At 59.2% G+C, this 11,411-nt stretch overlaps 2 protein-coding genes across 4 annotated transcripts in view; one reads left to right on the forward strand and one right to left on the reverse strand.

Moving 5' to 3' along the window:
• UPB1 (beta-ureidopropionase 1) overlaps positions 1-4,335 on the forward strand; it is a 16,162-nt gene extending 11,827 nt beyond the window's left edge. The window contains exons 7-10 of one of the 2 annotated variants that reach the window (XM_027845677.1): positions 1,286-1,367; positions 2,750-2,792; positions 2,994-3,148; positions 3,906-4,335. In XM_027845677.1, the coding sequence (XP_027701478.1) occupies positions 1,286-1,367; positions 2,750-2,792; positions 2,994-3,148; positions 3,906-3,989 (364 nt within the window). In that variant the 3' untranslated portion in view covers positions 3,990-4,335. Of the gene's footprint in view, positions 1-1,285; positions 1,368-2,749; positions 3,149-3,905 lie in introns of both variants that reach the window. The other variant, XM_027845676.1, reaches the window with a different exon arrangement.
• Positions 4,336-8,133: 3,798 nt separating this feature from the next.
• Positions 8,134-11,411, reverse strand: part of GUCD1 (guanylyl cyclase domain containing 1) — a 10,752-nt gene continuing 7,474 nt past the window's right edge. The window contains exons 5-6 of one of the 2 annotated variants that reach the window (XM_027845693.1): positions 10,316-10,557; positions 8,134-10,194 (exon numbers count right to left, since the gene is read on the reverse strand). In XM_027845693.1, coding sequence (XP_027701494.1) covers positions 10,103-10,194; positions 10,316-10,557 — 334 coding nt within the window. In that variant the 3' untranslated portion in view covers positions 8,134-10,102. The remainder of the gene's footprint in view (positions 10,195-10,315; positions 10,558-11,411) is intronic. The other variant, XM_027845694.1, reaches the window with a different exon arrangement.

Below are 11,411 nucleotides of genomic sequence, written 5' to 3' on the forward strand. Positions count from 1 at the left end.
ACGGAGACGTGGATGGGTCACACAGGGAGACGTGGATGGGTCACACATGGAGAGATGCCTAGATATCTGGACATAAACACTGGTCAGTCATTGGTCAGTGGGTCTGTCACCATCTCCACCACTGGGAGCTTGGAAAGCCCTAGAGCTACAGCTTCCCTGCCCTGAGCACCAAATTCACAGTGAGCTGACTCCCGGCCCGGAGAGGAGGCTCCCCTCCTGAACACCCCAGGATGCCGCGTGGGGAGCGCTTCCGTCAAACTCTTTCTGGAAAGTTTTGTTAGCCTTGGCAGGTGGGTGGGGGGCGGGAGAGTTGAGAAGAGCAGTGAACTCAGGGATCCAGGGAGGATGCGCTGTGTTCCCAGCCGCCCACTGCAGCCCCCTCCAGTGTGGGGGTGGGAGCCAGGCCTGCCAGCCTCTGTCTGTCACTGTCATGAGGAGAAAGATGACAGCCCTGCCCCCACCCGTCACTCAGCCAGCCTCCGGAGGCAGCTCAGCTGCCAGCCCAGAGATATCTGGAAAGACAAGCTAGTGGCTCATTGCTGTCCTTAGGGTGCCAGGATGGGGGTGGGCTGGGGATTGGCTCCTGGCCCACGGGGGCCTCTGGAATCTGCCTCCTCCTGCTTGTTTGGGGGCAGCGGTGAGCTGGGGGGCCCGGAGGCCCAGAGGCCTGGCTGTCCTGGGCAGGAGGGCTTGGCTTGGCTCTGCTAGGCCCCAGAGGGCAGGACCAGGGGGAAAGGACAGAGAGGCCCCCTGAGGCCCGATGTCTTCCCAGCCACGAGAGCTACCCGGGGTGGGGGGCGGGGAAGGGCAGCCAGGCGTAGGGTGGCGACAGTCTCATCCCTGGGCTCCGGCCTCCAGTGCCCTCATCCCTTGCCATGCGGCTGCCTGCCCTGCTCCAGAAGCCTCCGTGGCTCCCCACTGCCTCTGCCCCACGGCCTGGCCATGATGGCCACTCTGTTCACCTGTTCCTCCAGTAGAGTTTAAGTTCCTTTGGTTTTTACCCCAGGGTGTGGCAGAGGCCTGGCACACCATGGCTGCTTAGGTGGTGAAGGGGCTGGAAATGGGAATGAGTGAGAGAGACCAGGAGCCTCTGGGTGGAGGGGCCACAGGGCCTTTGTTAGTGGAGAGCAGCAGGAGGGCGGTTAGGGTTAGCCTCGGGGTGAGTCACGGGGATGAGTCCAGGATGGGCCACGCTGGTGGACAGGTGCCTTCCAGGCCCCGGAGGGCAGGGCCCGCCCTGGCGGAAGGCCCAGCGCTCTCTCTTTGTCCTGCTTGTGTTCTGCAGTGAGGCCCTGTGGCCCATTGAGGCGAGGAATGCCGCCATCGCTAACCATTGCTTCACCTGCGCCATCAATCGAGTGGGCGTGGTAAGGAGTGGCATGTCTTAGTCGTGTGTGTGTGTGTGTGTGTGTGTGTGTGTGTACTTTTGTAGGAGAGCATAAACATGTGTCTATGTATGAGTGCACATGTGTGAGCATGTGTATGTCTATATAAGAGTGCACGTGTGTATGCACGGTGGTATGCACATGCATGTATTTGTGGTATGTATGTGTGTGAGCATGTGTATGTAGGAGAGTATATGTGTATATGTGTGGTGTGTGGTGTAACCCTAATTGTGCATGAGTGCTTCTGTGTGAGCATGTGTATGTGTGTAAACATGTATGAATGTGTGTGCATACGTGTGATATGCGTGATCCACAGCTGAATTGTCTGTGTAGAGGAGAGAATGTTTCCTTTTGGATCCTTGAGGGACCCCTTCCCCCCTCTGCCCACTTTCCTGCCCCCCTCTGTGGCTCTCCTTTGCTGCCCCTGATTTGTACTAACAGGGAGCTGTCCCACTGTGGAGTGGGCTGGCCCAGAGGTGGTGAGCTCTCCATCCCTAGAAGACTCCACACCAGTCCTGGATGATCCCCTTGTCCGTGGGCTTCAGGGTTAAGGTTTCTCTAAGGACCCTCTCTGCCTCTAGGGTCAGTCAGACTGGACCAGGGGTGAGGAATCTGTGGCCTCGAGGCCCCACGTGGCCCTCTAGATCCTCAAGTGCGGCCCTTTGACTGAATCCAAACTTCACAGAACAAATCCCCTTCATCAAAGGATTTGTTCTATAAAACTTGAACTCAGTCAAAAGGCCACACCCGAGGACCTAGAAGGCCACATCCCCCACCCCTGGACAGGACAATTTCATTTCATATTTGAGGTGGCACATTGGACATGCCCCAATCTGGGCAGGTTGGGGACAGTAAGATACCTCTGAAAACCCTGTAGCTGATCCAGGGGCTGGCTGGAGGGAGGGGGTGCTCTGAGGACTTGAGGGCTGGGAGCTGTGGTGGCTCTGAGGACTTGGGGGGCTGTGGGTGGCTCTGAAGATTCTGGGAGCTGTGGGGCTGGGGCTCTGAGGACTTGGGGGGCTGGGAGCTGTGAGGGCTCTGAGGACTGGGGGGAATCTGAGGACTTGGGGGCTGGGAGCTGTGGAGGTTCTGAGGATTCAGGTGGCTGTAGGGAGGTTCTGAGGACTGGGGAGCTATGGGGGAGCTCTGAGGACTGGGGGGGCTGTGGGAGGCTCTGAGGACTAGGGGTGGGGCTCTGAGGACTCTGGGGGCTATGGGAGGCTTTAAGGACTTGGGGGGCTATAGGTGTCTCTGAGGACTGGGGGGGCTCTGAGAACTGGGGGGGCTGGGAGCTGGGAGGGGCTCTGATGACTTGGGGGCTGGGAGCTGAGGGGCCCCTTCTTTCAGCACCTTCTTCTGCACAGGAGCACTTTCCCAGAGAGTTCACGTCTGGGGACGGAAAGCCAGGTAGGTACGCAGGTGCTGCATGTGTCCCAGGTATCGGGTGGGCCTCAGCGGGATTGGGGGAGGGGCAGGCCCTTTGGGAGCAGGAGGGGGAGCGTGTGCTGCCCCAGGGGTGTCTGGGGAGGTCCCGGGAGCCCCCTCCTGTCCCCGCACTCGCTAGAACCAGCCCCATGAGGTGCCCTGGCCTCCTCTGGGTTTCTGAAGCACACTGCGACTTCGGCTATTTCTATGGCTCGAGCTACGTGAGCGCCCCGGATGGCCGCCGCACCCCAGGACTGTCCCGAACCAGAGATGGACTGCTGGTGGCCCAGCTGGACCTAAACCTCTGCCGGCAGATGGGTGACCTCTGGAACTTTAAGGTCTGGCCCAAGGCTCCTGGGAGGCTGCCTCGGGGCGGGCCCTGGGGTGGTCTGGGGGGGGGAGGGTGGGACAGAGAGATGGGGTGCTGAGCTAGTCTTAAGGAAGAAAGGGATTCTGGGAAGGCTGGGGAGGACTGTGGGGCGGTGCTGGGATGGGGCCGGTTCAACAAGGCCTCGAGTATAAGCGGGATTCTGATCCTGGGGCCCCAGGCAGCCGCTGACAGGCCATGTGGAGGATGGGGCGGGGCGGGGCTGGAGGCAGGCAGACTGGCTGAGACAAGGGAGGGGAGCCAGGAGGCGGGGGTTTGGGGGAAGCTAGGAAGCTGGAGATGTGAGATGGGAGGCAGTGACTGGGCTAAGGTCACCCCGGCAGGCGGGCAGAGCTGGGGCATGGGCACTGATTAGGCGCTTACTGTGTGCCAGGCTCTGTGGTAAGCAAGGTCTTGGGGATACAAAGACGTGGAAAAACAAGGGCCGGCCCTGTCCCTGAGAAGCTTCCCTTCCAATGGGGGAAGAAAGTCCTCCATCCACAGGAGCTGAGAGCGGGGCAGTGGATCCCGAGGGGTGGGAGAATTCACCCCGGCATGGCGCAGGGAGGGAAGACCCAGGCCACGAGGGAAGGACAGGATGAGGGACAACAGAGGGCGGAAGGCCCAGCTCAGCACAAGGAGGGTCCCACCTCCATCCCCTGGCTTGGTGGAGAGCCTGGGGCAGGGGGCCGGGACAGGGGGAGACTGGCCTGTGTCGTGCCCCTCAGATGACTGGGCGATACGCGATGTATGCAGAGGAGCTGGCCAAGGCATCCCAGCCAGACTACAGGCCCCATGTCATTAAGGAGTAGAAGCCCCAGCCTCATGGCAGAACCGTGTCTCCATCTTCGTCATCTCCTTCCTTCCCTCCACACCTCGGCAGCCGGGAGGGTCCCAGGGCTGCCAGAAGCCCCTGCGGGGTATGAGCAGCACAGGCCTGGGACCTGATCCCAGGCTACAGAGGGCTGCCCCCTGCTGGGGGTCACAGCGAGGCCCGAGCCCAAAGGAGCCCAATGTCCCCTGACCCCAGCCCAGTCCAGCCCATCCCCAGGCTGAAACCCTGACTCCTGGCCTCCTGCTGGCCAGTGTGCAAAGGCTCTGGGAAAGCCTGGTTCTTGTATACAGGAGGCACCTAATAAACATGCAGAAACAAAGGCAGAGTGCCAGCCCAGATCTGAGAATCATGGGGAATGCAGGGGCCACTGTTCCCAGCCTGGAGTCAGCAGGTTACGGTTCCAGTCTCGCCTCTGGCTGGGCCAGTAACGTGGGGCCAGTAATTCCTTCAGCCTCTGTCTCCTGGGTGGTCCACAGCTTGCGAGTGTCATGAGAAGGTGCCGGGCTGGGGCCTTTTCGGAAGCCACTGGTCAAAGCTGAGAATGGCCAGCCCAGAAGGGGGCTGCTCCCCTTGCCAGCACTGATTGGCCAAACCTACCCCAGACCTGGGCGGACCGGGTTATCGGGAATTACCTGGGGGTGGGAGTGGGCAGGTGGGGATGGGACGGCTGCTGGCCCAGGCACCCTTCACCAGCTTCTGTGGCCCCACACCAGCCGCCCTGACAAGGTGAAGTTTTCTACCAGACCGTGGTTCCATTTCCCCTCAGACCCACCTAATCTATCAAGGCTAAATGCGGAGCCTTCCCCTCGGTTACAAAAAGGCAGCCTCACAAGGACAGGGGGAGGTGTGGGGAGACAGCAGTTGGAAGAGGATCAGGGGGGATTAGTGGGCCACAAGCTCAAAAAAGATGGGCTGGCGTGGAACCCCGAACCACAGACCTGGAGGTTCTTCTACGGACGGGACCGTAGCAACCTCTAGTCCAGACAACATCCCCATCGACTTTGGCAAGACCCCCACCTTGGGGAATGGAGTGGGGCTACCTTTCTGGAGGAAAGCCCACTCCACACTGGGATGGCTAGGAAGTTTTCCCTGACACCCAGCCTCAATCAGCCCCCCTCAGGCTACTGTGAAGATGCCACCATGACCCCGAGGCTTCTCTCGTCCAGCTACATAAGCCTGTTCCTCCTGGGGCCATGGCTGCCTCCTCTGGGCACCCCCTAGCCCAGCCTCAACGCCCTTCTGAAAGCCCCAGACTGACCCCAATCTCCCAGACAGCTGTGGGGAGGGCAGGGGGGCCCAGAGGGAGGGGAGAGTCTCCTCCCATCCCTCCTCCTCTTTAGTCAGGTCAGCTTCCTTTGCGTCTTGGTGCTTAGCACATGATGTATGGTACATAGTAAGTGCATCCTCAATGCCTGTGGACTGACGGTGGCTGGAGAAGACAAGGCAGGTGTGTGCATGTGTGCGGGGAGCTGTCTTCCAATGTCTGAAAGGCCCTCAGATAGCGGAGGGATCGCTCAGCCCCGAGGGCGAAGCTGCCTAGACAGTAGCGAGTGAGCTCCTTCTCCTCAAGCAGGCGCCCACTGGGTAGATGAGGACACCGAGCCAGACAAAGATGAAGTGACTTGCCCAGGGTCACACAGCTAGGAAGTGCTGGATGCCAGCTTTGAACTCAGGTCTTTCTAACTCCAGGCCCAGTGCTCTGTGCAGTGGCGCCCCACTACGCCCAGCTGAGGCCTCTCCTTTCTCTCCCCTCTCCAAACAATTCCTTTCTAGGGGATTTTGCTCCAACCTTTGGTTAAAGCCAACCCTGACTAGCTTGGCAATGTACAGATGACCTGTGGGATGTGGCTCAGTTTCCCGGCCCGTTCAAGCACCGTTCCTCCAGGGGAAGGACTGCACGTTTAGACTGAAGCCTGACGATTGAAATGTGTTCTCAAGCCTAGGCTGGTGGTCACCAGGCTAAGGGTGATGGGGGAGATGGGCAGGAAGGGACAGGCTGCGATCTGCCTTGGTGGATCAGATCATGGATCCATCTGAGACTTTGTTGTTAGGGATGGAAGGTTCCCCCCTTAGACCATTCACTCCCTGAAGGAAGGGCCTCTTCCCTCCCATCTGACTTTGCATCCCCAGTGCTGAACACCTGCCTTCCACGTGGGAATAGTGAGGATGCAGATGAGAGAGGACGAAGGTTAGCAGGGATGGAGGGAGCGAGTTTTCCAGGATTGGGGACATAGAGGCATTTGTAGGCAGTAGGGGAGGAGCCAGGAGCCGACTGAAGGTAAATGACGGTGGGGGCAGTCTGAGCAGATGGAGGGGTTGGCCTTGGTCAGGAGTGATGCCACCTCCTCCTGGGAGGCCCAGAAGGAGGAGAGCCGGGCAGAAGGCGTCTGGGTGATGGCAGATGATGAGAGAGGGGAAAGGGAGGCGGGGCTCTGGCAAACCGCCATTTTTCTGTAAAATAAGAGGCAGATTCTCTGCTGAGAGAGTGGGAGGTTTGGAAGAGCTGCTGAGGGCGGGAGAAGCAGCGATGAGGGGCTGGAGCAGGACTGCCTGGCAGCAGCGAGCTTTGCTCCTTCCTTCAGGAGCCTCTGTATACATGAGAAGGTGGCAAAAAGGGACCCAAGGATGAGGGGGGGCTGCCACAACAGGCAAGAAGGGGCCAGGGCCCAAGCACAGAGTTGGACTGGTGTGCCCGAGGGTCACGATGGGACGGGAGGAGAGCAGAGCCACTGTAGGGGAGATGGCACATGAGAGAACCGATGGGCCGAGGGCCTGGAGGTCACAGTGATGGAGAGAGGGCTTCAGAAGGGAGATAATGGTGGAGATTAGGCCAGAGCAAGGACTACCAGAGGGCATGGGCACTCCCAGGGCAGCCCCAGGGGGTGAGGCCGAGTCAAGGGCAGGACCATTTCCGTGGGTAGCTGAGGTGGGGCAGTCTGGAGCTTCCACCAGCAGGAACTTGGAAGGAGCAGAGGCTACCAAGGGATGGTGGCAGGACTCTGAACGTGCCACAGGGAGCAAGGAGCATTCCGGCTCTGCCTGCAGGAGCGGCGTCTGCACACCGCAGGCCAGAACACAGCTCTGGTTCCTGAGAATATGTCTGTGTGGTGACCCCTTAGAAAAGGAAGCAGTGTCAGCGTCGCGCCAGCCAGACCGTTTCCTTTGTTTGGCAGGATGACAAGAGGCGTGAGCCAGGAAGGCTGGGGGCACAGCTTCCGTAGGTATGAGTTAAGCATTTGACAGACGTCCCCCACGGTCCTTGCAGAAAAGGTGGCGGGGTGAAGGCTGGATAAGAGCATGATTGGGGCACCACGCGAAGAGGCTGAAGAGCATCTTTAGGACCTCACCGGTAGGAGGGGCCTGAGGCCATCCAGGCTCTGCCCAAAGGTCTCCAAGCAGGCATAAGCTAGCGAATGTGCACATGGAGCATCGGGCCTCTGCCTGTCTGGGCTCACCGTGCAAGGAGCCTTCTTGTGCCCTCCTTGCCTTGCACGTCCCACCTCTGCTTTCTCTCACCACTTCCCTTGTCTGTGTCCTTTTCTCTCTGTTCACACCACCACCAACTTCCTCACGCAGGCCCTCATCGCCTCTCACCTGGACTACTGCAATGGCTTCCTCAGCGACAGGTCTGACCATGTCACTCCCCTGCCAGAGAAACTTGCAATCTCCCCATCGCCTTCGGAACACATACTCTTCTGTCTCTCTGCCAGCCGGCTCCCTTCTAAGCCCCCCGGGGCAACTCTGGCTCCTCTCACAGCTCTACTCCAGGAGGGCTTGCCCCACCACACCCCTCTGCTCTCTCACTCACTTCCCACGGCCTCAGAGGATTCCCCAAGTTATTGGTGCACACTCAGGGTGCGCTTGGGACTGACTGAGGGACGACAGGAACTGAAAACCTGCCTCCAGAGCCGCTTCTTCCCGTCCTTCCCCACCTGCAAAGAACCCAAGCCTTTGCACATCTCTCCCTCCAAGAGCTACTCTGACTTTAAGGGGCCCTCTCCCCTCCCCCTTCCTCCTTCTTTCTCACTGTCTCTGTGTATCACTTCTGCTCGCAATTGCCAAAGTTGATCAGGGATTTTTTTTTTAAATATAGAGGTCAGTGGTGTTTATTGAATGGCTCATTACAAACAAAATATATTTATGTATAAAATTTCTCTGCATGTAAAACATCCCTTTCCTGTGGTCAGAGGAAATAAAACCCACCGTATAGCAAACGGGGCAGTGCAGGTTTCCAGCATGGTCACCCACCCTTGGCCCTAGCTGGCTGGCAGCGATCCCTCTGGATCCGAGACAAGCAGCTGCTCCCCCAGCCAGGCTTCCCGATTGGCACAGGTACCCCCCACTCAGCGCCCAGGGCCAGGACAAAGGCACCCACGTTTGCAGGGCCTCTGGCCACCAGTTGTATTCCCAGCCTCGAATTCAGCCATGAAGATGCTGCTCTGAGCCTGGCTCACTTGACCTATCCCGCTTAACCAGTTTTGTTTCGCTCTAGATGCTCTGAAAAGGACCCATTTCATTGCAGCCCCAGCAGAGGAATACCTGCAGCCCCACTGGCCTGGGTTCAAAAGCAGCAGGCTCACGGCTTGGGAGAGCACCTGATGGGGATGCCCAGAGGCCCTTCAGAGCCGGCCGCCTCTGCTCCTTTGTCCCACTCTGACTAGCATTCTGAGCTTTCAACAGGCCGGGTGTCTGAGCCTGTCTGCACAGCTGCTGCAGGGGCTGAGAACTGCCCACCATGGACGCTTCGGTCTTCCTGCATTGGCCGGCACCCGGTCTCACGTTCCCTGTGACTTCTCTTTAGAAAGAAGAATGGGGCTTTCCCACAGGCAGCAGCCACCCCACCAACCGCAGAGCCCACCCTGACTGAGGCCCAGCATCCCCCTGAGCTGTGCCCTGGGATCCCACTGGGAGGCGGTCTGAGCCTTGGCTCCCTGCTGCTGGGCCTGCTTGAGCTCCGGGACAAGAGTCCGCACCGGGGGCCGGCGTCAGGGGCTCAGCATGCACGCTGACTGCTCTTTTGGCCACATCCTGGCAATAAAGGCCACTATAACCCTGGCAAGCCTAATCAGCCAAGGACCAATCAGAAGATCCCTGAAGGGGTCCTTGGAATCATCCGCGCCAAAGCCAGACCTAAATTGGCCCTGGCTACGGGACGGGAGCTGGACTGACGGCAGCAGGGCTCCCGTGCCTGGCTCCCGGCCGTCCCAAGGGGCCAGTCGGTCCTCTGCTTTACCGTCTGGATCCGTAACCCAAGTCCCTCTCGCCAACGCCTGGGGCCAGAGGGCAGGAACAAAGCTTCCTGCCTGCCAGCCACACCCTAGAGCCCTAAGCATCTCTGTCTCTTCTCCTACAGGAGGCCAGGCTTGAGCCCAACTCAGAGCAGAACCTGGCTCCTCGGGCAAGCACAGAATCTCTGAGCTGGAGGGAAGGCTCCTTGAGGGCCTCTGACCCAACCCAGCAGGGACTGACCAAGAAGAGATCTCCCCTCTGACCTCCCAATGTGCTGGTTTAAACTAGTGGTCATCGGCCTCTACCTCAAGACTTCCAGTGTGTGTGTGCTGGGGTGGGGGTAGGGGAGCCTCTCCCGGAGGCAGCCCCAAGACCAGGCACAATGGACCGGAGGTGCCCAAAGACCTCCTCCCTGATGGAATCAAGGCAAAGTAAAGAGTGGGCAGATGGCGGGCGGGCATGCTGGTCACTGCGTGGAGCATGAGGGGGACAGTGGGACTCAGCCCTCTCCACCCAAAGGCTGGGCGATGGGACCCCTCCTCTCACAGCAGAAACAGCAAAGGTGCCACGCTGGCTGGCCATGACGAAGCCGATGGGCTTATCTGCTTGGGACCTAACGAATATGGATCTCGGTTTGGAGAGCGGTGGGAGAGGGTCCCTCTGCCTGCCAGGGGCTGTTCCTCTTTGTGGAGGCCCCCAGCCCCAGGGGAGGCAGCGGCAGCAGCAGCAGCAGCATTGCTGGGGCAGGCCAGGCAGTGGGCTGGCCGCTGAGGTCAGCTGTGGGCGGAGGCACAAAGCCCGGGGCTCACGGGCTCCGCGTCCACACCCGGCGTCCGAGGGTTCAGCAGCAGCAGCCTGAGGTCAGCTGTCGGTGTAGACAAAAAGGATGTCCTCGTCAGTGCCGTAACTGGTCCTGGCTTCCTCAAAGTTGGTCACGCTGGTGCTGCACACGCCTGTGGAAGAAACATCACAGACGCCGCGCTGTCACACCGGACCCCCACTCCAGCCCACGCGCATCTTCCCTTCTGCCCGCCTGACTCTGAGGTAGCGACAGGCTCGGCAGAAGCTACTCACGGTCTGCGTAGGCTGGATTGTTGTAGAAGATGCTCTCGGAGGCCCGGTTGTAGCCGCACAGCACAATGAAGTGGCCCTGGTAGGCAGGACCCCTGCAGAAACACTTCTGGCCAATGGGCAGGAAGCAGCAGTGCTTGACGGGACTGGAGCACAGGTCACACAAGAGCAGGACTGCATCGACCAGGACGATGGCCACGTGCCCCTGGGCCAGGTGCTCCTGGATGTCCCGGACAGTCACGGTGCTGGGGGAGGGGAAGCCTGAGCTTAGTCCTGGGGAAACGCTGACCCTGCGGGGCGTGGGCCTCTCAAAGCCTCCCTCACCGGCCCCACCAACCTGGCAGAAGGATGCTGGCCTTCTCCCCCGGGGGATTATGGGCCCCTCCGGGGCAGAGACTCTTGTTTGCCTTTCTTTGTGTCCACAGTAAATGTTTACTGACTGACCTTTTCTGGCAGACAGGGGTAACCGGGCCACGTGAACACTAGTACCGTGTGGCTCTGACATCTGGAAGCACTGAGGCGACAGATCCTCCTTGGCCAGGCTGCTCCACATTAGGAGAGCTCTCATGTTGGATCTGCCCTTCGGGGCAAGGGAGAACAGCTTGAACCTTTTTCATTGACAGCTTCCACGGCTTACCCCCTTGGCTCTTCCAAGCTAAATATCCCCATCATGGGGCCAAGTTTCAACAAGTGCCCTAGGATGGCCTGCATTCCTAAGTCCAGCCGATCCCCTAGGGCTAGTGTGCTCTGACCTTTGAACTAAACATATGCTTTCTCTCAAAGACTGTCCTCTAACTTAGCAACAATCTAATCCTCTGGAATTGTCTCATAGACTTTAAGTTGAGGATCTGAGCTGGGTGATGCCCTTAGATGAGCTCCTTCTATTTACCCCAAAACCCCTTCACATGGTACCCCCTTTCTTTCCTCTCCTGGAAGTCAACCTGGACTTCCTCACTGCCTCTGACCCCCACATTCAGTATTTTTCCAAAGCCTGTCCCTTTCACCTCTGCAGCATCTCTGGTCCCTTTCACCTCTGCTGCAGCTCTGATCCATTTCACCTCTGCAGCATCTCTGGTCCCTTTCACCTCTGCATCATCTC

The sequence above is a fragment of the Vombatus ursinus genome, unplaced genomic scaffold (assembly GCF_900497805.2).
Source record: "Vombatus ursinus unplaced genomic scaffold, bare-nosed wombat genome assembly UNPS02015012.1, whole genome shotgun sequence".
Classification (NCBI taxonomy): Eukaryota; Metazoa; Chordata; class Mammalia; order Diprotodontia; family Vombatidae; genus Vombatus; species Vombatus ursinus.